This window comes from Larimichthys crocea, chromosome XXI, assembly GCF_000972845.2.
Source record: "Larimichthys crocea isolate SSNF chromosome XXI, L_crocea_2.0, whole genome shotgun sequence".
NCBI lineage: Eukaryota > Metazoa > Chordata > Actinopteri > Sciaenidae > Larimichthys > Larimichthys crocea.
Genome location: NC_040031.1, coordinates 2,910,826 through 2,935,260, shown reverse-complemented (window position 1 = coordinate 2,935,260; position 24,435 = coordinate 2,910,826). Strand labels below are relative to the sequence as shown.

The 24,435-nt window shown below is 40.2% G+C and overlaps 2 protein-coding genes across 2 annotated transcripts; both read right to left on the bottom strand.

Annotated features, from left to right (window-relative positions):
- Positions 1 to 2,092: 2,092 nt before the first annotated feature.
- mmp15a (matrix metallopeptidase 15a) lies at positions 2,093 to 17,342 on the bottom strand. The gene is made up of 10 exons (XM_010734856.3): positions 16,464 to 17,342; positions 14,605 to 14,753; positions 13,852 to 13,974; positions 13,448 to 13,767; positions 12,119 to 12,280; positions 8,180 to 8,601; positions 7,772 to 7,910; positions 6,226 to 6,376; positions 6,010 to 6,125; positions 2,093 to 4,617 (listed from the first exon to the last, which is right to left on the bottom strand). Exons 1-10 carry the CDS (start codon positions 16,593 to 16,595, stop codon positions 4,145 to 4,147), a joined length of 2,187 nt encoding a protein of 728 aa, XP_010733158.3. The 5' UTR covers positions 16,596 to 17,342; the 3' UTR covers positions 2,093 to 4,144.
- Positions 17,343 to 18,426: 1,084 nt separating this feature from the next.
- zpd (zona pellucida glycoprotein d) lies at positions 18,427 to 21,542 on the bottom strand. The gene is made up of 10 exons (XM_019279582.2): positions 21,382 to 21,542; positions 21,194 to 21,245; positions 21,010 to 21,117; positions 20,044 to 20,252; positions 19,794 to 19,951; positions 19,432 to 19,546; positions 19,229 to 19,350; positions 18,960 to 19,143; positions 18,741 to 18,849; positions 18,427 to 18,598 (listed from the first exon to the last, which is right to left on the bottom strand). Exons 1-10 carry the CDS (start codon positions 21,400 to 21,402, stop codon positions 18,471 to 18,473), a joined length of 1,206 nt encoding a protein of 401 aa, XP_019135127.2. The 5' UTR covers positions 21,403 to 21,542; the 3' UTR covers positions 18,427 to 18,470.
- Between the last annotated feature and the right edge of the window lie 2,893 nt (positions 21,543 to 24,435).

Genomic DNA, 24,435 nt, shown 5'->3' with positions numbered 1-24,435 from the left:
GCTACGGTGTTCATAATGACAATGCTAATATGCAAAAAAAGCTACACTAATATTTAGTGACCGGCAGTAAACACAAAGTACAGCTGAGGCCGGTGGATATGTTATATTTGGTCATTTAATACAAGTATTGGACAAGTTATTACATGCAACAGTTGTGGAGATATTTCATGATGAACCAAAGCGCTAGACTTACTAATAGCCCTAAAGTTATATGATAATCTTGTAAAATAAAACCAGTGGTTCCACCAAAGAGCGAAGCTCGCAGATTTAATTTCAATAACTATTTGGGGCTCAATGACATAAAATTATTTAGATTTTTTTGATGATATTATGTAGTTTTGTTTTTGTTTATTTTTTATTCCATCTTCAAACATTTATATTCATATTGTGACCCGTGGGCCTTTAGAGAGGTACTGCCATACCAATGTAAATTAGCTCCACCTCAACCAGCTACAACAATGCTTCTGCACTGGGGCTTCAGTATTAACAATCACAGCTCATTTAAAGAGAGACAAAGAGTATAGAAAGAAACAATAAACAGAACAAAGATGCTTATAGGAGAGGGAATGGGGGGTGAAGAGGAAGAAAGAGAGCATGGCATGATGCCTGAGAGTGATTAGCAAGGATCTACGACTGCCCTAGTTAACTTACCGACTGGTAAATAGGACATGGCACATTTGTTGCTATGTGTTGTACTGTAACAATGAAAGAATATCTTCTGTGGTGGACAGGATATATGGGGATTCAAACAAACAACATAAGTCACTGTAAATTGTACATATAGACATACAGTACATTGAACAGACCTGCAGGTAATCAGAAAGTCACAGACAGACTGAATATATAAATATTTACCAGGTAGGTCAGGTGGACACATCTCACCATATCCACTGAGGCCTGTTGTGACTGAGAATGGGAACTACGGAACAATTTATGGTGTTGACGAGGGAGGAAGCACCGAGGAGATCCCATTATGAGCTCAGCAGAGGATAAGCTGGGAGAACAGGTCGATGACACAGACCCTTGACCTTTGGCTGGAATATGGCAACACCATAGTGGCCTCAATCCTAACTGTACATCTGGATAAGACATGGGACATGGGGCAGTTTAGGCAAAGAGGAAGAGAATGAAGCTAAAGGTTTAAGGTTTTCTATTTTTGGACTCACTTTGCAGGAAATTATTCCCATTGTTGATTTCATTAGCTTAATTTATTGTAAAAGAGATTTAGTTTTATTTAAATTTGCCAAATCATGACAGAAGTTTCCCTGGGATAGTTTTCATGCAGAGCAGGTCTAGACCACGATCTTATAATAATATAGTAATATCATTTACAGAGATCCAATAACTCACCACCATGAACATGCCTTTTCGACAGCAGTGAGGAAAAGCTTCCTTCCAGCTAAAAAGGACAAAAGACTGTAAAGGTGAAAGAAGAGAGAGACTGAAGTGAAGCAAGGAAAACAGAGAGAGAAATGAAGAAGACGACAAAGATGAAAGAGAAAGCGAGTGCAGAGGTAAAACTAACTAGCTCTGTAAACTGAACTGTGATGGAAGATCATCCTGATTACATCCTGATTACCTCTGACACAAAGACATGCAGGAAGGTGATCTCACTCAACCACACATTAACCTCATGTGCACACATTAGCATTTGTACAGATTTTAGAGGCAATGATTCCCTCTTGTGGCCAAAAAGTAGAATTATCTTGTTGAACTTGACATTTGCACAGCAGGTTTAAAAATGTAAAGTTACAAGAATGTGAAGCCAAAAAAATAAATAAATACTAAAACTACAGTAAGAAAGACATCTGTTGCTTTTACCTGTGAGTTTTATTTTGAAATCTTTAATGTTAACTCTACACAGGAGTGCACAGGCCTTACAGAACATGCCCTGCATGCATCAACATTGTCGTAATAATCTACTGCTGTAGTTACAGAAAACCTGAACAGAAACAAAATTTACAAAACTACAAATGATAAGTGGAGTAAAAAAAACGGAAAGAAACGTGTTTCCCTCATGCTATGTATAGTAAAAAAAAAAAAAAAAAAAAAAAACCCCCCAAAAATTAAAAAAAAAAAAAAAAAAAAAAAAAAATAAAGCCCCCCAAATATTCACAGAAAAAAGACACAATGACACGTGTAAAACAGATTATAGGCACAATCTAAGGGCTCAAACCTAAAGTGAATGGTAATAATGTGAATAGTGGCTTTACAGAGACAGATAGATAGTGTGAGGCTCAATGGACACATTAAGACAGAATTGTTTCCTGCAGATGTGTCTGTGCTTCAGGCATCTTTTAAATGCTCGAGCTAACTTTCCAGAAGAGTAGAGAAGAAAATGAAAAATCTGGGAGTGCAGGAGTGGGGGTGAATACAGCAATAAAACAAAAACAAAACAAAAAAAACAGACAGAAAGACAGACTGAGGATGGAAAAAATGGAAGGGAGGAAGAGGGGGGTCACACAGGAAGTCATCTCCAGTTCATGACAACAAGCAGAGCAAAAACAAGAAGGCTTGAAAAAGAAGGAGTGGATGGTGTCCCGATCTAGGTCAGGAGGCACAACGCCAGCGCTGCCCCTCCCCAAAATCCTTCCTCTCTTTCTTTCCCTCGCTCCTCCTTTCCCAGAGAAAACTGGAGAGGAAATTTTGGCAGTCCTCCCTCTCGCCCCCACTCAATCTGTGCCTTCCCCCCTTTTTCTCTCTCTCTCTCTTTTTCTTTCCCTCGTCATTTCATTCTCTCATTTCCCCTTTCTCCTCACTCCCCAAGACCATTTTTATACCTCGCTCTTTTTTTCCCCAACTCCCCTCTCTCCTACCCTTCCTCGTGCCTGACACTACTAAATCAGCAGCATGTGGGCTTAATGGAAACCAGACCCTAACCCATTCCTCTAAAGGCTGCAGGCTTCTCCCTTGTACATTTAATTAGCTTGGAGTCTCTTTAGCTTTAGATGAAGATGAGCTACAGAGAGACGGATGCTGCTGCTATACTTTTACTCTTCACAGGTCAAGATGAGATGTGCTGAATTTCTAAATTACCATAAAACTTGTCTTTGCGTTAAATTTGTAATAACTCCCCCACCCACGATCCCCCGCCTTGCATTACATCCCAGCCCTGGCACCAGTCATATATCAATATGTCTCCTCTGGGATTGTGTTTTTAGTGGTCCAGTCTGAACAGTTATCGTGGCTGGTGTGGGAGGAGGGGAGGCTGGAGCCCGTGTGTCTGTGTGCAAAAACTCTATGTGCCTTTGTTTGGGTAAGTGGTCTCTATGGTGTGTGTGTGTGTGTGTGTGTGTGTGTGTGTGTGTCTGCATATGTGGACATGCATGCACAAATGAGTGCTTTTTAAGATCATGTGACGTTTGGTGCATGTGTGTGTGTGTGAGAGAGGGCAGACATGATGGGCTCGGTGGGAGAGGGGCGGTCATGGACGCACACAGCTGTCTGACATTCCTGCCCTGTTAGGAGGACGAGCTTCTTCTGCACACACATATCTGCAGTGAAGCAACCTCAGCAGAACAAAGATGACAACAAACAGAATCAAAAAGTGCAAAATTATCTGTTCTGAACGAAGAAAAAGGTCAAGATTGGTTGAGACAGCACAGTCAAGCATATGGAAGACTTGTTCATATTAAAGGCATGTCTATTTGTTTTCATAGCTATAAGCACTCATGTTTGTGTGTATGTGCGTCTGTGTCATGTATGTGCATTATTGACTTTGTCTGCATTTGTACTACAAATAAATCATCTGTCCCTCCTATGTACAATTAGAATTGATAGAGGCGGACATTCCTAGTGTGTCACATGTCTTCTACAGTACACATTTGGTGGCTGACATCTTTTTTTTTTAAATGTTGTGATGGAATAAATGTGATTATTTTCAAGAAACAGACATTTGGAAGGCACAAAGGGAGGCAGAGGAGAAAAACTTCAAGGCCAGTAGAGGGAAACTGTAGCTCCTGCAACGACTTTACCACTTTTGCATTATTTCACTTGAGTGATAGACGTTCTCACAATGAATGGGGCCCATCCTCTGCTTTCTTAGACTAGTACTGTGTCCAAAATTCTTCCCACTGTGCCCTAAGTAAAAATTGTGATGCCAACAAATGATGAATACCCGTTCTATCTCTTCTAATTCTGTGCCTCACACCCAGTCCTGCAACGAACGTTTGCAGTGCACCAAGGCCCTCGGCGTCTCTTTGTTCTGCAGAGTCCTGAGGATGGCGTAGATTAGGACGAGGATGCACAGGATGAGCACCAGAGGGACAATCACCATGATCAGGGTCATGACCTTTGATTCATTGTCAGCCACCATCACGACCACGTTCACCTCTTTGTCCTCGTCTTCCTCTTTGCTGTCAGGCTTAGAGGTTTGGTCTTCCTCTGGGTTTGTGTCTTTGCCCCTGTCCGGCTCTTTGTGCTCATCTTTGCCTCGGTCTGAAGGGTTGACTGGTTTGTCTGTTGGTTCCTGCTCAGTGTCTTTATCGGGCTTAGGGTCAGGCGCTCCCACACAGCCCATGAAATCCTTCAGGATGGAGCGAGGGTAGCCTTTGTCTGCCTCTATCTTGTGGTTGTCAAACCTCCAATAGTTGGCACCTTTGTAGAAATAGGTGTAAGCTGCATGAGAAGAAGACAAGAGATTTTTAAGTCAGCCAACTAACGGGCAATAATCAGTACAGAATCTGTACAGTGATGACATTTCATGTCCAAGCTCTGACTTTCTCCCCACAAGGAAATATCAAGCTCAGCCCAGCGAGCAGGAGTGACAAAAAAGCTTTTAAATAGTGGAAGGTAAAGGGCTTAGAGACACCACCGTGATCGCTGGAGGGTGGGTGGGTTGAGTGAGACGGATATGCTATGTGAGTGCATAGGCAGACTGGAGTTGACCAGCACAAATATTATTATAATTTCTAAAGTGAATAAAATTGTTTTGCTTGTTTGATTCAAACCTATTTTAAAAGGATTTACTCAACATTTGGGGAACTGTGCTTATTCACTTTCTTGCTAAAAGATAGATGAGATGACTGTTAATAACTTGGCTTAACAAAAAGACTAGAAACGGGGTAACAGCAAGTCTAGCTCTGTCCAAAGGTTATACAAAAAACATCATCTAGCATCACTAAAACGTATTGATTAAAAGGAAGAGATAAACGTGTTGATGTTAGTATAAGAATGTATCAGATTACCTCCTGGATGGGAGTGATTGCCTTTTTTTGAAAGTAAATCAAAGGATTAATGGATAAACTGACATATGTGCACTGATTCTTCAACTTTGTCATGCCATTTATAATCATCTGCTTTAAAATTGTCTTGAAAAGGTAAATCTAAGTTCAGTTTTTGTGAAAACAAAAAGCAGACTCAGGAATGTTTCTTCAGGGACAAGTCTAGTCTGTTTCCAACATTCCCACATTTTGCACCGACTGAACAGTGCTAGGAGTGACTCTGATTACTGTAAGTATAAAACTGTAAACAAAATGTGTTCATATTAAACTACAACAAAGCGATAAATGTGTTGCTTACATGCACTAAGATTTGGCAAAGAGATGCATAAAGAACCACGTGTACTCTTTTTAGTCTACTTGGGGTACAATTCTGGGTGCAAATGTAGCTGTGTATTGGAAACTGGGCTTGCAGAGATGTTAGAACTGTTTGGGTGGAGATGAAATCGGACTGTTTGAGAGTGCATTTAGAGCAGCTCTGCCACAAATCTAATTTCCAAAGCAAGAAAGGGCCAACCCTCAAACCAGAGCTCTCATTCCTCCTTTTTTCTCCCTCTCTCTCTCTCATCCCCTCACCCTTCTCTCTCCTTTGCCTGCTCGAGCCTTACCAGTGTCAAATGTTTTTATCACCCCTCTAACCTTTCGTTCTTTCTCTCTTCACTCATGCCGTTCTCCCGCCTTTATCGCCGCATGTACAGCTTTTGATGTCTGTTTTCATTCCCATGAACAGAAGACGTTCCTTTCAGCCCGAATAAAGGCTTTATTTGCTTTATTTAACAACATTATTTACCACCGTCATCACTGAGGAAGGCCCCTTTGGGTGAGTCAGGGATCCTGCCCCATCTGCTGTTTGGCTTTGGGAAGTCACGATCTGTCGTCCGGGTCTCCTCATTGTATCGCCAATATCTGCACACACACACACAATGAAATATATATAAAGACATTTAGACATTTATTGATTTTGAGTTTGTTCAAATTTTGCTGCATGCATCTGTGTGTACTTTACCTGTCTCCAGAGAAGAAGTATGTGAGCCCGTTAGGTTCCCACCAGATTGCTGTGTCAATCTTATGTGCAGGGACTCCCTGTCCATATTCACGCAACGGCTGTGGGTATCCTGGCAGCACGTCAGCCTCCCTGAAAATCCAGTATCTATCATCTGCAGGGACAAAAGCATATGTATTTCTCTAAAGAGATAGTAATACATACAGTACAGTACAGCCATTTCCTGCCCAGCTAATATTTTGTGTTTGTTACCTGGCAAAGAGAAGGGAAATAATGAGGAAGAGAAGGGAAAGAAAGCTGTGGCATATGGCGAGAAAGCGATGGCCAGAACATATGGCATATGTCATGGGGTTTATTCAGTTGAGAAGAAAAATAGAAAGGACAGGCAAGGTAGAAATGGTAGGCATAACACTTATTTTCCAAGATTTCCTCATGTGGAAGCCAATTTCTTCTCTAACTCTAACCTTTGGGCACACTTTTCAGCCACTTTCCGCCTCCACTGCCAGGATACTTCTACACTGCTGCATTGCGACATACTAGACTCAACTTTAATAGCTAAGTTTGTGCACTGGGGTTTTAACTAATCAGTGCACACTTAAACATTTTGACCTGGTGTCTTCTCTACAGCAGTAGTTGAATCATTTCAGATTCATATAGCCAACATTTCTTTGGGTTTAGTATCCAAGGACCTTTAGAGTAGAGTAGAATCATCTTGTCTCACACCCGTCACTCCCAGTGAGAGCAGGAACAATGACAACAATAGGAAGCAACATTTTTTATGAGAGTAAACCTGTGACCAAAAGCTCAGAAAATCCTGACAATGCATGACAAATCACCATAGGGCCTGATTGTAAAAGTGAAACCTCTGCAGCTGCTAACATCTTGAGCACTGCAGGGCAGGCTGATGCAATCCTCCACCTCTCTCATGAGGCTTTTTGGGGTTCAGCTGGAGCTGAAGTCTTACTGAGCCAGCAGCAGCTGCCACACAGCGCACACCTCATTCAAGACAGCCAGTGAACTCAACAACACTCAGTAATACACACAAACCCTGTGACATGCATGCAAATCAATTCTCTCTCTCTCTCTGCAGCCATACTAAAGTCGAAAAAGAAAGTTGAAAACAGTGAATCATTTATCAGGAGTTATTTTCTTGTTCACATAACTTCTAATGTTTTAAATATTTCTGTGCGTGCCTCTGCCAGATATGGAGAGTTATAGCTGTGTTGAATTATAACCATATCCTCGTAATTCACATTGTGTGTGGGGGGAAAAAAAACATGCTGAGTTTGCACTGTTTTCTTTCAGTCTGAAGCGTTCAAATCAAAGCCCCAGATCAGATTTGTGTTTCACTCCCCATTTTGTGTTTATATAACACAGTCCTAAACAGCTCCACGTTGGCTTTGGGGGAAAAGTGGCTAAAAAACAATGAGGAATCTAACCAGATGTTTGTTATGACCTTAAAAAAGGTGCATAAATCTTAAAAAAACCTCAGCTTGGTCTTCCAAGAATGGCGCTGTGTAAACAAAGTGACAGGTTTAATTGCTTTCACCTTTAAAGAAGACAAATTTTCCATCGTGGCGCTCATAGGCTGCGTCGATGTCACTAGGCAGGCCGATCCAGAAGACAGATATAGGCATGGGGTAGTTATCCAAGACCCGGTTCCTTCTCACACGCCAGAACCAGCGACCCTGCACAAATAATGACGTTTCTCCAAATGATTTATTGTTCACTTCCTTTTGCACAACTGATTTAAAGCCGGCTTGTGTTGGTTATATGGTTATGGTTATAGATTTTCAAGCCCTTTCCTATGTAGGTCAAGGTTGTAAAAACACAAGTGACCAGTGACACACTCCTTGATCCACAACATGTGGAGAATAAGAGTTGCCAGATGTCCAATCCAAAGCAAACAGTTACCCTGCCTCTCTACAAATAGGTTCAATAATTCTTTACTTCTCACCTTGAAAACAAACATCTCGCCCCTCAGCATCGTCACCGTGTCAAAGTCGCCATCACAGATATCGGGGGCCTGGTTGTCCGGCAGTTTGGGAGGTCGGGGAGGAGCAGGGGGCCGAGGTGGAGGCGGAGGAGGTGGGACATCTTTTCTAATGGTCGGGGTGACGGGCTCCGGTTCAGGCTTTGAGGCGGTGGTGGTGGAGGTGGGGAGGACAGGAGGTGAGGTAGGGCTGGGGGTTGGCTCTGGCTGAGCTGGGGGATGTGGGATGCTGTCAGTTGATTTGGGTGATTCAAGTGGGGGGTCGGTGGGAGAAGTGAAGGTGGGATCATCTACAGGAGGAGAATGTGAGGTTGGGGAGTTATCTTTGGGTTCGTCGTCACGGGCGGGAGGTGAAGGAGATGTAGTATCAGTGACAAGAGGAGAACCTGAGAATGAAATATACAAATCATACATTATCAGTCTGAAGTGAAACAAATTCCTCCAGCCTTTCTCAATGCGTAGACAGTTAATTGCAGATATGTTATTTTTCCTAATGAAAAAAAGGTATCTGTAAATAAATAGTCGAAAAAATGTATTGTAACCTGTCAAAATTGTTTTACAGATATCTTACATTAACATATTGACATGTCAAGATGACACTGTGATGTACTCGTAAGTCAATGTTAAAAGGGCTTTCCATAGTCTGTGTGGCATTTGACATCAATAACCTCTGCTTTCTTACTCTCACAATGTCTTCTCTAATGCACCCTCACAAAGAAAATGTAATTTTCCATTTTGGGCAGCAGCTATAAGCTCATTTGAATGGCTGCTCTCTGGAAAAATCAGCCCTGCTGGTTGCTAAGAGGAGAAAACACACAGATACATCCATTATATAACAAGTACAGACAGCTGATGGGCTTGACAATGTATTGAGTTACACTGTGCCCAAAATATTCAGAGGAATGTATGAAGGATGATGTTGGCAGTGAGTCAGCTATCAGTACGTGGAGAAATTCAGCATTTGCAGCACTTTAACCTACAATATAGTCTACAGATGGAAAGGTCTGTATTTTAGACCCATTTGGAGTTCATATCGTTCATATTCATCACAGGACAAACAGAGTTACAGCTGCCTGGAAGTGAAGTGATGTCTTTGAAGGGCACATCTTTTTCAAAATGTACATTGGCAGGTAGTTCTGTTGATGGTATAAAAACACAGTCCTAGCATAAATCTTCAATAAACCGGTTGTTTTTTTTGTAAATCTGAGGCAGCAAAGCAAGATGCAAACATGCCATTGACATATTATATAAAGTCATATTAGTCGTGACATGTTAACAAATGATGCCTTTTCACACACCACCAATTGACAGAAATGTAAGTCCAATATTTACTCTCTTTATAGTTCCACCAACTCCTGAAGGAATGGAGCTACTGACCTTTGCCTCTGAACAGGTATCTTTAAGTCATTTTTAATGCTCTAATGTTTAAAATAGCGGCCTATAAAAGTGAAACAAAACAGTTAAGCGGTGGGCCGTAATACCAATACAATGAGCTTGAAGAAACTAAAATGCTACGTAGAGAAGAAGGGAACAATTGGCAATAATTTTCTGTGTGTTTCATAGTACACAGTTATTTGATTCATTGTTAATAGAAAACTATCCATAATCACAACTTTAAAACTACTGATGCAGTTTTGGATTTACTGTATCTTTATAACCTTTTAAATCTTTCCTTTGGTTGATGTATAATGCTACTCTTTTTTTTATTTAACCAGCAAAGGTCCCATTCAGATTAAAAATCTCCTTTTCAAGGGAGTCCTAGCTCAGACAGGTAGCAGCACAAACTAAGAACTAGTAAGTTAAAACAGACAGTAACACATAACATCCCAAAAAGTAAAGGTACGGTGAGAGCTGTGAATTCAACAAGATCAGTTTAAGCAACGACAACCCAACAATTCAATCTCCAGGTCTTTTTAATAGCAATTTCTGTATTTTGTAGAGGCAACAGATAAAAGTACTGTCCATCAGAGTTCTGAGAAATATAAGCACTCCTATGATTCGCTAAAGCAGACCATCCTACCAGATTATGAAGCTCACAGTGGTGAGTCAGGGCCTTACAGTTTGTGATCAATCTAAAAAAAGCATTACGATAGATAAGAATTTTAACACTTAGAATTACTTATATGTGATCTATCAATTAGTTTGTAATCTCACAAACTACATTTTACAGTGAATTGAAAAGTAAGTCATGAATGTTTCAGCATTTAAATAGTTAAGAGATAAGTCAACAGATGACCTGAGAGGCAGAAAACTGCTGGTCTCTAGCATAAATCCTCAGATGAACCCAAATGTTTATTTCTACCAACAAAGTTTATCCTGTGTTAGTCCCTATTTAAACTCTTCAGGTCATTTTTCTTATCCAATCAGAGCTTTTCTCTCGCACAGTCCTTTAGATCTGTTTAATAGACTACTGTATAATTTTAGCCCAAACATTTATCTCGCAGTATTTACACCAGAAAACCTACAATTCAATCTGTTTGCCAAAACTGTAGTTCACTGGTGCACACGTCCACAGTAGTGTAGGCGTATCAATAGTGCCAGAACTGTGTGGGTATGGAAAGATTTTGGGTTTGCTGGGCAAACTAAAACCAAAGACAACTTTCCCAAACTGAGTTTTTAATCTTTTCTGTGATACCAGAGATATAACCAGGATGGAACAATGTGCAGTAAATAAAAGCATGAAAAGGGGGAAAACCTTGTTTTTGTCTAAAGATCTAAATCTAAATAAAATCATAAATCTGTCATTTAGCATAAATAATGTCCAGAATGAATCTGTGTCTGCAGTTTAAGAGTCAAATATGTAACACATATAGTACATATAGTACGCTAATACACACAAGCTCTTTCTCTAAACAACATGCACAAACACACAAAGATGTCATCTGTCAATTAGATATCCAACAATGCCATCCATTCACACAGGGAAAGCATGAGAGCATCATAGCGGCATGCATGATATGCTGTTTTGAGCTTTGGTTTCACTGCCGTTGTGTGTGGTTGGCTGTGTATGTGTGTGTGTGTGTGTGTGTGTGTGTGTGTGTGTGTGCACAAAGCTTCTTTATAAGGTACTTCCTGTCTTCTTTTGACCAGATGTGATATAATTCTGGACTTTAGTACTTTAGTGCCAAAGCAGTCAGAGAGTATGAAGCCAAAACAACAAGAACCCGGAGTTCAACTTTTTGCTTAGTCGTAGATAAAGTTTAGATTTTAATCGTCAGAAAATGCTGAGTTGTGGAAAAGGAAAATTGCCAAGTAAAATAATGAGTCATGTCTTAGTTACGGTAGTCTTAGATAGTTATGGGCCTGATCTAATATATTGAGATGCAAGTTTACTGCAGTACACAGCTGTGATTGTGGCTCAAAAGGAAGAGTAGAGTCGTCCAATAATCAGTGGTTTAATATCAAGTTCCTCAAGTCTGCATGTTCAAGTGTCCTTTGCAAGATACTGAACCCCAAATTGCTCCTGTAGGCTGTGCCTTCAGTGTATGAACGTGTGTATAAATGGGTGAGTGTGATGTGTAGTGTAAAGGCTATTTGAGTGACTGAAAGACTAGAAAGGCGCTATATAAGTACAGTTTATTTACCATTTACAGCTACAAACAGGTTGGTTTTTCAACTTAGCCTAGCTTGGTAGACACACTGCTTTGTTAGCATTGATCAAAGTTAATAAATATCAAAACTATTATCCTGTTCTGTTCTATTAACTAGAGAGAATGCAGTCCATGTGTTCATTCTAGTCTCTTTGAAATCAGTAGATAATTAGATCTTTGCTGTAACTGATTAGACGTAAAAAAATAAAATAAAAAAAAACTCCTCATATCCAAATTCTGCTGGCAGTGCGTTTAAATAACTGCATTGTTAAAGACATAAATAGATAAATACAGTGATTTATGTGCTTCTTACCGTATATGTACTGTATTCCTTTGATGTCATCCTCATGTAATGTAAAGTTGTGTGTGTCAGTCCATTGGTAGAAAGGAGCCATTATGGCACTGGGGTTATCTGAGTGCTCCAGACCCAAAGCATGACCAAGCTCATGAACCGCTACTAGGAAGAGGTCCACACCTGCAAGACAGAGACGCACACAATATGTACATATAAATATTTAACTTACATCATACGTTTGTGCAACATGCACTGAAGAGAGAAACTGTAAATAGCAATGTGTTGTGCTCATCATGTTGAAGTCCTTTATCTTCTGCAGTGCAAACTGAAAAATGTTTTCTGTGGCTTCTGTGCAACTACGAGCCTCAGTGCTCTCACACTTCTCAAGACAGTTTATTACCAACTTTAGAAAAAGGTAGTCCCTGAACTCAAACATTCACAGCTCTACTACACTAAAACTACTAAACTAAAACTATCAAAGAGGCATAGCATCAGTCCATTTATACAATAAACAAAAATATCATTTTGTTTTTACTCCCCTTTTTTAGCCAACTCTCTTAGCCAATCAGAGTAGGGCAGGTGATGACCTTCCGGGGCGAAAAAATGCTATTTGTAGCCCTATGTAAAAAAGCCATGGCTTAGTGCTGGATAAATATCTTTTGTCAAGGTCGAACTTCACATTTTAGAGTCTCCTTAATCGTGACAAGTCTAAGGCACACCTGTGTCATAGCCTGCTGTTTATTTAGCATGGCACATTTGCAAGTTGGATGGATTATCTTTTTTTTTTTTTTAAGATTATTTTTTGGCCTTTTCAAGTTATTTATTTTTGACAGAGACGGCTAAAGAGTGACAGGAAATGTGGAAAGAGAGAGACGGGGAATAACGTGGGAAAGAGCCACACGTCGGATTCGAACCCTGGCTTTCTGCACCAAGGACTGAGCCTTCACGCATAGGGCGGCTGCTCTACCAACTGAGCTAAACACCACCCCAGGTGCATAGATTATCTTGGCATTGGAGAAGTGCTCATAAACACAGATTTTAAAGCAACGTTGCACAATTCTTCCACCATTAAATAAAAGTTTTGAAGACATTTTGTAGCTACATTGTTTGTAGACGCCGAGCTGGGCTTCTTGCTGTTGGACTAGTAAGTAATATTAGCTGGCTTCTGTGTCTTGTGTTGTTGCATTTGCTTGATGTTTGGCTGTCAGCAAAGTTGTTGACCTGCTGGTTTTTAATCATAAGTAGTATAATCATGTGACATAGGTATTGTATTGCTGAAACTGTGTGCATTCAGTCAACAAAAATAGAATTACAGAGTTGCTTTAACAAAAAAATTGACCCACAAACCTTCTGGGTTGTGGCTGTCCAGTGTCCAAGGCTCATCAGCATCAAAGTGTGTATCCCCACCTACTCCTGGTCCAGGGTAGTAGGCGTGTGCCAGTGACCCACCCTCGCCATCGAATAAAGACATATCACCATGAAAACCAGAGGCAAACAACAACAGAATATCAGCGAGCTCCTGGCTGCTGTTGACGTTGATGTTATTTACAGCAGGTAACTCCTCAAAGGTGAGCGGCGTGACCCGTCTCCACACATCGAAGGCTTCACGTATTGCACCGAAAGTCCGCTCCACGCCCAGCGAGGAGGGGATTTGCTGGTTCATGATACTGGAGTCAGAAGTGAAAGCACATTACACAAACATTCTGCTTTATTGTTGTCTTATATTTACATTTCAGTGCTACAGTATAAACCTGTAAGTGATGTGGTCTTTGTCCCACTGCTGTCCAGTGAGAGCGTAGCGTTTCTTCCTCGCACCATCATCTATGTCCACAGCTTTCCTGTCTGGGAGGCCACAGCGAGGCCGACGCATTGCCCTAAACACACACACAAACACACACAAACACACTGAATTTCTGATCTTTTTTTTTAAACTGGAAAGCTGGAAAGGATTTTTCTTAGCCAGGACTCAAACAGTGCAGAATGCAGTACTTAACCCTTTTCAGGGCTAATGTCTGAAAACTGAAAAGGACTAAACCACAAGAAAAAAAACATAATTTGTCATGGCAAAGGTAAATTTCAATACGACTCTTATATCTGTACCATAAATATGAGGCTACAGCCAAACACTGAAAACGAAGGAAATCAGCTAGCCTGATTAGTGAGATGTTGGTAAACAGATTGTGCTAGCTTGGCACAGAGCCAGGCAAGCTGTTTCCTCTTTTTTCAAGTCTTAATGCTGAGCTAAGCAAACCAGCATGTGGTATCAAACATCTCATCCAACTCTCAGGAAGAAAGGATATTTCCCAAAGTGTCAGCCTATTCCTTTTATATACAGTATACACTGAGAACAAAGACCTGATACAATGAATCAAGGTCACAGCTGAATGTGAGGATATGATGACACAATAGCCTTATCCAACCGCATTAATGAAGACATGTTATGATCGTATGCAACAAACATCCTGCAGAATAAAACCAAAGGTTTCAAACAACATAGAGCTTACATGACAGTGGCGGGGTCCATCACTCCTGTCACCTCTAGGCCATAGAAGCGTTGCATGTTGCTGATGGCTTTGGAAAGAATCTGAGCCGACTGCATGGTGGACATCTGTCTGCTCGCCTGAGACAGGTAGCCAAACTTACGAAGCCATGCCTGTTGAAGTGAAAGTCAGTTTTGCTGAGGGAAAAGCTGCTGAACACGTATGTTTTTGTGTGTGCATGTATGTGTATGACAGCTTCAACTCATAGTGAGGCAGTGTGATGATAAACCAGGAACTATCTAATGAGTTGAGGGAGCATCTGAGGAGTTAAAAGAAGTAGAGATAGAAACCAGATGGCTTCCATTAACATTACGACATTCCTGCTCTCTCATTCCTTCTCCTCACTGACAGCCAAGATGAGGACAGGAGAGGACGAACTGGAAACATGAACACTAAAAGGACACTAATTAAACTGTATATCACTACTGTAGTACACAAGATAAACACAGAATGCCACATGTGTGTACTTGATGGTAAAAGACAATCTGGCTGAGGGTCTAGTGACACATGCTGCATTTTCCCTTCTTTGTTTTATGTTTGCTGACAGTGAAATTGAGCATGTGGAGCCACGTAGCCAGGCAAACAGGGCGATGGGTCCTGGGGGGGAAAAAAACTCCAAATTTGAAGCTCTGCCCTTTAAAAAGCCTCACCACAGCCCCCCACCACCCCTTACACAGCTGCATAATGGGACTCATACCTTCATTCATGCATGCCAGGGGCAAAACACACACATGCAACACACAACTCCATCAGGCGTGCACACGCTTAGAGGAGAAAAAGGTCATTTCTGCATAGCCTGACAAGTCTCGACAAAAGTAAAGATGAAGAACATGAAAGAAGAGAAGCAGAGCCTTTTATACAGCTGTAGGATATGCAGTAGCTGATAATCAATATCATGATATCCTACAATGAATATAATATGTATCAAGATACAGCAAATACACAAAAATGGCTTTTAAGAGAATAGTTTTAGTGTCCGCTACAAAAGCTTAAGGCTCTTCACACATGCACAACTTATTTTGTTACTACTTTAAAAAGTTTGCTCAAAATCATAAAATCATAATAACCTTCCTATTACGCATTTATAAGCAGAGTATAGGCACTTAATACCACACTATATGTAACTCTATGCAGATATACAGATATTTGAAGTCTTTATTAATGTCAAATGATATAACATCCATCCATCTGTAACAGTTCATGATTTCACTTTTAAGATATCCACATGAACAAATTCTAAAATAAAGTGTTATTTAACCGTTTGTGCACATGCGTAAACATTCACCGCTCATGGACGTCATCCGCTGACAGAATTTGCTCAGTTGTCATGAGACTAAGTATTTATATAACATATTATATGTTATATGGTTACTGTGGTATGTTGTCAATCATAGATTATCTGTTCATACTCCAGTTGTGGATGCTTCTAGGAGAAGTTACAAATAAGAAATACATGAATGAACACTAAAAAATGTCCTTATAGCTGCTTACAGCTACTGTATGTTATGTACATTATGGTGTGATACAACCACTGCACTATCGCCATAGATAGATAGATAGATAGATAGATAGATAGATAGATAGATAGATCTTTCCATGTGTGCACCACATGCTCAGTGTTGTTGTTATTTGGAAAAAGGTCAAAAGGTCACATGACATCCCTGCAGTGCAACATCTGCCTGATGCTTTGATGTTTGAGCAAAACAAAGATATGAACTTATGTAACTTATTATAATAAAGGTATCATAATTAAGTGTTTAAAACAAAAAACAAAAAAAAGATTATTGTGACCATCTACATGAGGAATCTGGTCATGTCTGTACCTCAGCACTGAATCCTTCTTCCTCTGGGACATCTGCCTCTGTGTTGCACAGGACTAGGGACAATATGGACGATAATGTAATGATGGTAATGATGATGTGAGTCCAGGGTTGTTTGGATGCCATCTTCTTCATGGTGGTCCCCAAGCGGGAGTGATGAAGATGTCAAAAACAAAACAAAACAGCCAAAAACAAGTTCGTCCGGCAGGCAGGAATGAGAGGACAAAGTGCTGCGGGATTTATTCTCTCCTCCTCCTCCTCCTACATTTAATCACAAACCTCCGCAACAAGTGAGCTATGTGCACATTTTTTGGAGTTGGCGCATCAGAAGGCTCCAAAAACAATCAACACAGTGCGGTACGCAAATAAAAGAGCATTTACAAACACTCGGAAAAAAACATACTAATCCATTCCTGGTGGCAGGCAGTCCGATTTGACCGGGACCAGCAGCCTCATGGCTCATCCAAGTGTTCATCCAACAGTTTCTTTCACGCATACAGCTAACACTGAAGCCAGCGGGCAAATGAACTAGACCTTGCCCCCTTTCTCGACGTTCACAATGGCTGATCAGCAGCAGGGAGCTCAGTAACAAGTCCTGCAGCAACAAGTCGCAATCCAGTTTCTGCAAACACAGATCCGGGCACAGGAACCACCAGCCTCCTAAATTACGCAGTTTGTTCAATTGTTGCTAAATATTTCAGACACAAAAACAAAAAAAAAGCTCCAAAACTGAAGTTCAAAGTTATCAGATTTCCTGCACTGTTCCGCCCAAATGGATCTCCTTAACTTTTAACTCGGAACGGAAACGCGTTGTGCAAATATTTGTAAAACCGCCATCCAACAGCTGTGTGTCTGATAAAAGATTTCTGTAATGATTCCTCATGAAGAGAGAGAGGGCCCTCCTCCCGGCTGATACACCAGACCCACATCACAGGTCAGAGCAAGCAGTGGTCAGGGCGCCGTCTGCTGCTGCTGCAGGAAACTACAGGAAAGTATGGAGTGCTGGTCCACAGACAAGAGGAGACATTTGATTTGATTCAGCATCTTTACTTCAGAAAAAAATAAGTTTGTTGTTTAACTTTAGATTTGGTATGGTATATCTTTTAAAGTAAAATGTAACTATTGTTAATTCAACTAGTTTAAAAACATTTTAAATTCAGTTTTTTAAAACATGTTAGTATTATCACTCATACACAATCTACACATGCTGTTCATATTGTATATTTTGTCATATCCACCAAAACAACCTGCTACATAAATCAGACTTTTAGCCTCTTTTGCACTCTGCAACATTTGACTATTGTCTTCTGTCCACAAATGTTAGCGTTGCTTATATACGTACAATTGTATAGAACCTCAATATACATTATATAATAGAGTATATTGAGGTCTTAGTGAGTGCTGTTGTTGTACAGGAGTGTATTATAATAAAATGTGTTTCTATGTGTATGGCCCTTATATATAAAATTGGTGTGGATTGCAGTGTACCTACAGTAATGTAGTGGCTGGTGCAATAGTGACGCTGCATTAACACCACCAGGAGACCGTACCTACCTATGGTTTGCAGTCTTGATTGTGTGTTATGAGTTAATCTTGGGATGTTCCTGTTGCTAGCATCAAAGTATCCTGGGAAAAATGTCTGTTATTCTAATAGTAGTTTTAAACTGAAAAACACTTCAAGGGAAATTTCTCCACAGGGTGGCCTCCACGGGATATGTAGCGGTTGATTTTGAATGAGTCAACATCCAGGACTTCCAGTACACTCACTTTAATTCCAGAAGAAAATATTTTGAGCCAACATAAAGTTTAAGGAACTGAATTTAAAGAAATGTTGTATGCGTTTAACACAAAAATGGGTTAGTCACATATGAGTTGTTATGTGTTACAGTAGTCACATTTTTTGCCCAGTTTAAAACTTAGCTTAGCTTATAAACAAATGTTTTCAGGACAGGAATAATACATGTTGGACACTTTGTACAAGTTTTATTCAAGCTGCCAAAAGCACTATTGTTATTGTGAGTGCAGCTCCACTTGTGTGAGCCTCCTGCTGCCTGCCTTGGCCACAGTAATGAGGATGATGAGGAAGAAGCCCACAGTCCAGACAGCTGCTACGGGCAGCACCACTGCCATTAGTATGCCTAAAACAAACGCCAAAGAGATAATCATGGTAAGGACATCAAAAATATCATTTCCGATGAGGACTACACAGAAAACACTAATAACTTTCTTATCTTACAGGAGCAGGAGTAGGGCAACAGTAATGAAGAAACAGGAGCTTACTGGAATGAGGTCTGTCTGGCATTTCAATCCTGATGGGTCCATACGACAGGAGGCCCTGGTTGGTGGGGTCTCCCCTTACTGCTTCTCTCTTAGTGATCGAATTACAGTTCTGCAGATAAAATAAAAACAAGACAAATGTGAGACCTGCAAACTGAAGCCTGGCCCTTCAGTCATATAAGCCTCTTAAAACTACAAAGTATGACAGTAAGACGATCTCACAGGTGTGCAGGACTTGTAGTCGTCTGGCTCACACAGCTGTATGGTGCAATGCAGATAGAGACTGTGAGATTCTCCTGTGAAGCGAAACATGTCGAAGCTGTAGCGAATGGTGGAACTTTCTCCGTTACGGCCAGACTCTCCCTTACTCATGTTATGAAAGGAAACAGTTTGGTCATCCACACACCTGGATAAAGAAATGGAAATTAGGAGCAGGAAGTAGGAGAGTGGCTAGAACACAGCTTAACAGTCGATTAATGTTTTGTTCTGACCCGTTTAGAAGCAGAGTGTGAACCGATCCCTCTTTAGGCTGAGAAGACTGTGTAGCCCAACACTCATTAATGCGGAGCAGGAAGAAATCTGCAGGCTCTGTGACTCTCACCTCCACATATACCTGGACACAAAAGGTATTTGATGCCATCACTGACATGTTAACAAAAATAAAGATTTGATTCACATTGACCAGGTGACCTACCTTGTCTCTGAGTTCAATGGTGGGAGCTCCACTGTAGGCCACAGTGTAGGATTGGTCCTTATACAACATCATCTGTATCTTGGCATCAAGTTCATCCACACGCATCACTGCCTCACTGTCCATGAACAGAGGTAAGGCAAGAGAACACAAGGTAATTTTAATCTGTACTAAAACATGTATTTAGATTGCTGTGTGCAATGAAATGCGTCCATGTCACAAAGTCATGCACATGAACCAAGAGAATCTTTTTTTACATACATTATCTGAAATGGTTAAAGGACAGGTGAAATTTTGGAAGTATCCAAAGCATTGTGACAGTATGGTATTAATGCCATGTCTTTTAATTTAACAGCCTTCTTCACCTGGAAAAGGGGACGAGTGGGAAAGGTAGGCTGATTCTCCTGATGTATGGGTAGACGCAGCTGTAGTCCATCTTAATGACTGGATTTCTGATGATGTTACCCGTAACCTGAGGGTCTGACAGTAGACTCAGGGAATATGTGATATGAGTAAAGTTTTTCTGTATGAAGGGAGAAAAAAAAAAACATTAACAAGAATAACTGTTTAAATGTTTGTGTTTGGCATTTAAAGCAGATCATGACCCAGTTGTACCTCCAGCGGCTTGCCTCCACAGGTTGCATATAGGTCTTTAGATATCCTGGAAACGTAGTACGACTCGCCGCCAATGACAACTTTCTGAGCACGACAAGATTTGTTGGCCAAGTGCAGGGATTGCAGTGGCACATTGTGATACTTGAAGAAGTCTTCTTTCGCTCCGATTATTAAGTAGTTTTTGCCGCATACAACTCGGATTTCTGCATCTGTAAAAAACAAAATGGCATGTAACATGAGGGAAGTCTTGAGTTACATGTACATAAACAGTGGGAACTGAAATGGGACAGATTCGTGTCCAGTGCGGACCACACTATGGAACATGGACTGGTAGCTGGAGAGGTGCCAGTTCAGCTCCTGGGCATAGTCATAGTCAACAACAAAATCAACATGAATGGCAGGACGCAAGGTCACACTGCCACAGTCGGTTAGCCTTCTTCCCATAGTGCATCTTGGTGCCATGTGTTCCCTAAGTAAGTGACGCACACACAGATACACAACAGGGCATTGCTGATTGGTGTATGTTAAAATTGAGTGAAAAAGAAATTTCCCACTGAGGGATTAATAAAGTTCCTCTTCTTCTATATCCTACATGTCAAGTATGTATTATTATACTGGACATATGTGTAGACGTTATGTGGACAAAACAAGTTTGCATCATCTGCAGGAAGCTAAACTTTATGTGTAATCCACTAAAGGGGCAGTCGACCCATTTTACCTGGACTAAGCCTGTGAAAACAGTTGTAAACAGGTTAAGTGGCTAAAACTGGACAACAGGAAGCTTGTATTACAAACAGGGAGCAAGGAAGGACACAAGCATGGAGGGTGAAGCAGGGATATTTACTTTTTCATGGTGATCGGTGGCTCGCAACCGTTTTTGTGCAATTTTACCTCTTAAAAACAGGCAGAGTAAATTATAAAAACACAACATTTGGTAAAATAATTCTAATAATAACAAATGCCTACCTTTGTCACATTGGTCACCATAATATCCAGTGGCACATTTGCAGGTCATCTGGTCTTTGGACAGAAGACATCTCGTGCTGTTGGTACAATGCTGCACGCTGCAGAGTCCTATACAGCACAGGAGAAATTACTCCTAATACTTTGGCTACATATTTGGCATTTTGACAGAAGTGGGTTTATTTACCATCAACACGGTGATACGTGAAACCGAGGAGAAGCACGAGGACGACACTCAGCTGTTATGAACAATGAATATTTCCACGGTTTATTTGCCATCCAGCTAGGCCACATTGTCAGTTTATAGCCTCACCTGAGCTACACAAACACAATCTTTCTTACCAATATTACGCTTTAATTTATATTTATACCCACCTTCAAGCCAAATGGAATCATAACTGTATTGTTTTACGTAATATATATACTTATAAATCGTTTTTAAATGCGATATTTTCAGTCAAACGCGTTCTCCGTTGTAGTTTTTTAAAACACCTGCTGCTCTCCAATTATGAACACCTGGTCTCATTCCCGTTGCTATGGAGATTAAGACAATCCGCTTTGCGTTAATTGGTATTTCTATATTTATTCTAAACCAATAAAATAGTTTAAAATAAGAGAATAATAGTTCACTGACTTAAATAGCTCAGTGTTTTATTTTGTGTTTACAATTTGCAACATTTAGCTACAGTTCACCTTCAAAAGATCTTAAGCAAGGTGGCTGGACGGTTTTTAACTGCAATGCACCCTGGGAGTCGTAGTAAATGTATTTTTCCATCAGGGACCTGCGGCGAGAATTTGATTGACACATAATCCAGATCCAAGGTAAATAAGTTATGATAAAGAACTACCTCTGCAACATTTTTTTTTTCTATTTTTTATTTTTATTTTGCAACGTATTTTTTACAGCAATGTAGTTTGAAACCACACTTTACCAGGAGAGAGGATGGCCAGGCCTGTAAAGCTGAAGTTTGATTGCAATATGCAGATTTACTAAGAAGTAGATAGATAGATAGATTCTCTGCTTAGAAATTCATTTTGTATTCATCTCATCAAAATCAGACATGAAAGAACTCTACATTTCATTTTTAATTGCAGAAATGATGTAGAAAAAAGGTCCATCCTGCCAGGCTCCCAAAACTTTAAACAGGAAGATCTGCAGTGCATGCCTCTCCAGCCTGGAATCTAAGCAGAAAACAAACGAACCCAAGTGAAAAATAGCAACTGCACAGCATCAGTGAAAAAACACACGCATTTTCAGCAGGATTCCTAATTCTGCCCAGCTGTCAGTAAGGTGTCTTAGTTGTGATTTAACAAGGGGTTGGCCTACAAGACAATTACATTAATTCATCACAGTTGTCAGTGTTTTTTTGTAAATTATTAAATCAAAAGTAACAAGACAGGTATGTACATATAAAATAGCATAAATGAAAGAGATGCTCGACATCAGAATAAATAAAAGCCTCATACAAAATACGTCAAACTAGATATAAACTTAAATTAATCTATTGAATTGTATTTTGAATGGCCATTTAAGACACAACTCTTTTTCTAAGAGTAAGAAAGACTCTCTTAAGGCTCAAAATTATTCAGGGGGGACTGTGGTCAGAAAGTTACCATACTCCATACTCTATGATCTAACATACTGTAATGACAAAAAAAGTAAAGTTTTTTTGTTTTTTTGTTGTCAGGTTACATAAAAATGACTTCAAACATTTTTGTTCATGGTTTGTAAATTCCTGAGAGACATATTTCAGGTCATTCTTAACATTGTGTATGGTCAAAGCTAAGAAAAACCTAATTTAACATTATTTGTCAAATCAGTGTTGTTGCACTTGTGTTGGTGGCCTCTAGGTGCCACACTTTTAAACTGCATGCCCTGGGCTACCGACCTATTCTTTTTCTGGACCATCATGACCGGAAGGACTACATTGTCGGGGACATAATGCATAATGTCGAGCCAGCAGAAGAGGTGGTGATTGTGGTTTAGCTCACCTGTACTCTTATGTACTGTATGCTTATACCTGACAGTACATATATTGTGGTGCTTGCTGTGGGAGGTTTTCTGATACTGATTCATTTTACAATATATTGAGGTATTCAATAGTACACAAATGTTTAACAGCTCCTTTATGTATGTAACTCTTGTATCTTTCTTAACTAATTGTGTTGTTTTATGTCGAGCTTTTCAGGGGAAAGAAGAAGTTAAAGTAAGGTGGAAGCCTTGCTCATCACTTAAACCTAAACAAAAAAAGACAAAGACAAGCAGCCTCCTGCTTACTGCTTACGTTCCTACCTTCAGCATTGTCCAGTGTTGCTGCAATTCTCTGCATATGATCATCTCCTCCTCCTTCAGGTGCCTCACAGCCATCACCTTCTCAAAAACCTCTATCATAGGTCTGCAGAAATTTAAATTTATCAACAATAGAAGGGAAAATTAAGAAGCAGATATATAATGTTTCAAGAACATTACTTCCAACTGTTGCTCAGTTACTGGGGATTTGTTCAATTTGAGATATTTTAAAATTTTAAAAATTACTTTCTGCCAAGGCCAAATTCAGTCTGGGTGAGGGCATCACTGGACACAATTTGTCTTAATGGTTCAAGCCAGCTTGTTGTAGTCAGCCAAGCATTTTTTCTCATCCAAGATGATCTTATGTCACCTCCTGTTGCTATCTATAAAGCATCATAAAAAGGCACACTGGCCACATTATATGTATATGTTTAGATTTGAATCCACGCTGTGACACTTTTAACAGTCTTTAATTTGTTTGCAAAAACATATATCACATTCAACGTAAACAAACCTGGATAAGACATTTTCAAACTAAAAGAGTACAAAAAATTCTTCAAATATATGAACAATACTCTGTCAAAATCAGCAGGGGGAGCCATGTAGGAGGGTAGGCTTTCTCTTTGTCTCTCCTAAGGTGAACTGGTCAGGACATGTACAGTTCTGTCCTTCCAAAACATTGGTAGGGAAACAAAGTATGTCTTACTGTCCAAATGCTAACTTATGCACTTTGTTTAATGACTAACAATAACTCTGGTCAGCTTGAACAAGTATGTAGTATGGTAAACATTTGCACACACTAAGATCACTGTTTAGAAGTCAAACTGGATGACCCTGAATGTCAGTGTGATAAGCCTGAGGACAAATTGCACAAAGGCATACAGATATACTCAAATTAAACACATATTTACTTTTCCACACACAAATTAAATCTGCAGGTTTATGGAGAAAGCTTTCACCATGTACAGGTAGAAGCTTCCACTCTGGTGGGCAAAGTGCCAGAAACACTCCATCCAGGAACCTCGATGGCAAAGTCATATTTATCTGATCCCCTGAACAAACCTACATCTGACTCATTAAAGGAAGGTTCAGACTTTCTGGCCCAGACACACTGCGAGCTCAACACTATGAGCAGAGTG

Bases quoted from the DNA above. Each gene is read 5' to 3' on its own strand.
- mmp15a (XM_010734856.3), bottom strand. From the start codon at position 16,595: ATGAAGAAGATGGCATCCAAACAACCCTGGACTCACATCATCATTACC. The intron at 13,975-14,604 runs GTAAGCTCTATG...GTGTGTGTTTAG, and splicing joins ATGGACCCCGCCACTGTCAT to GGCAATGCGTCGGCCTCGCT. The intron at 8,602-12,118 runs GTAAGAAGCACA...TTTCATTCTCAG, and splicing joins AGGAATACAGTACATATACG to GTTCTCCTCTTGTCACTGAT.
- zpd (XM_019279582.2), bottom strand. From the start codon at position 21,402: ATGATTCCATTTGGCTTGAAG. The intron at 21,246-21,381 runs GTGGGTATAAAT...TGTTCATAACAG, and splicing joins TGATTCCATTTGGCTTGAAG to CTGAGTGTCGTCCTCGTGCT. The intron at 18,599-18,740 runs GTAAGCTCCTGT...CGTTTGTTTTAG, and splicing joins GCCAGACAGACCTCATTCCA to GCATACTAATGGCAGTGGTG.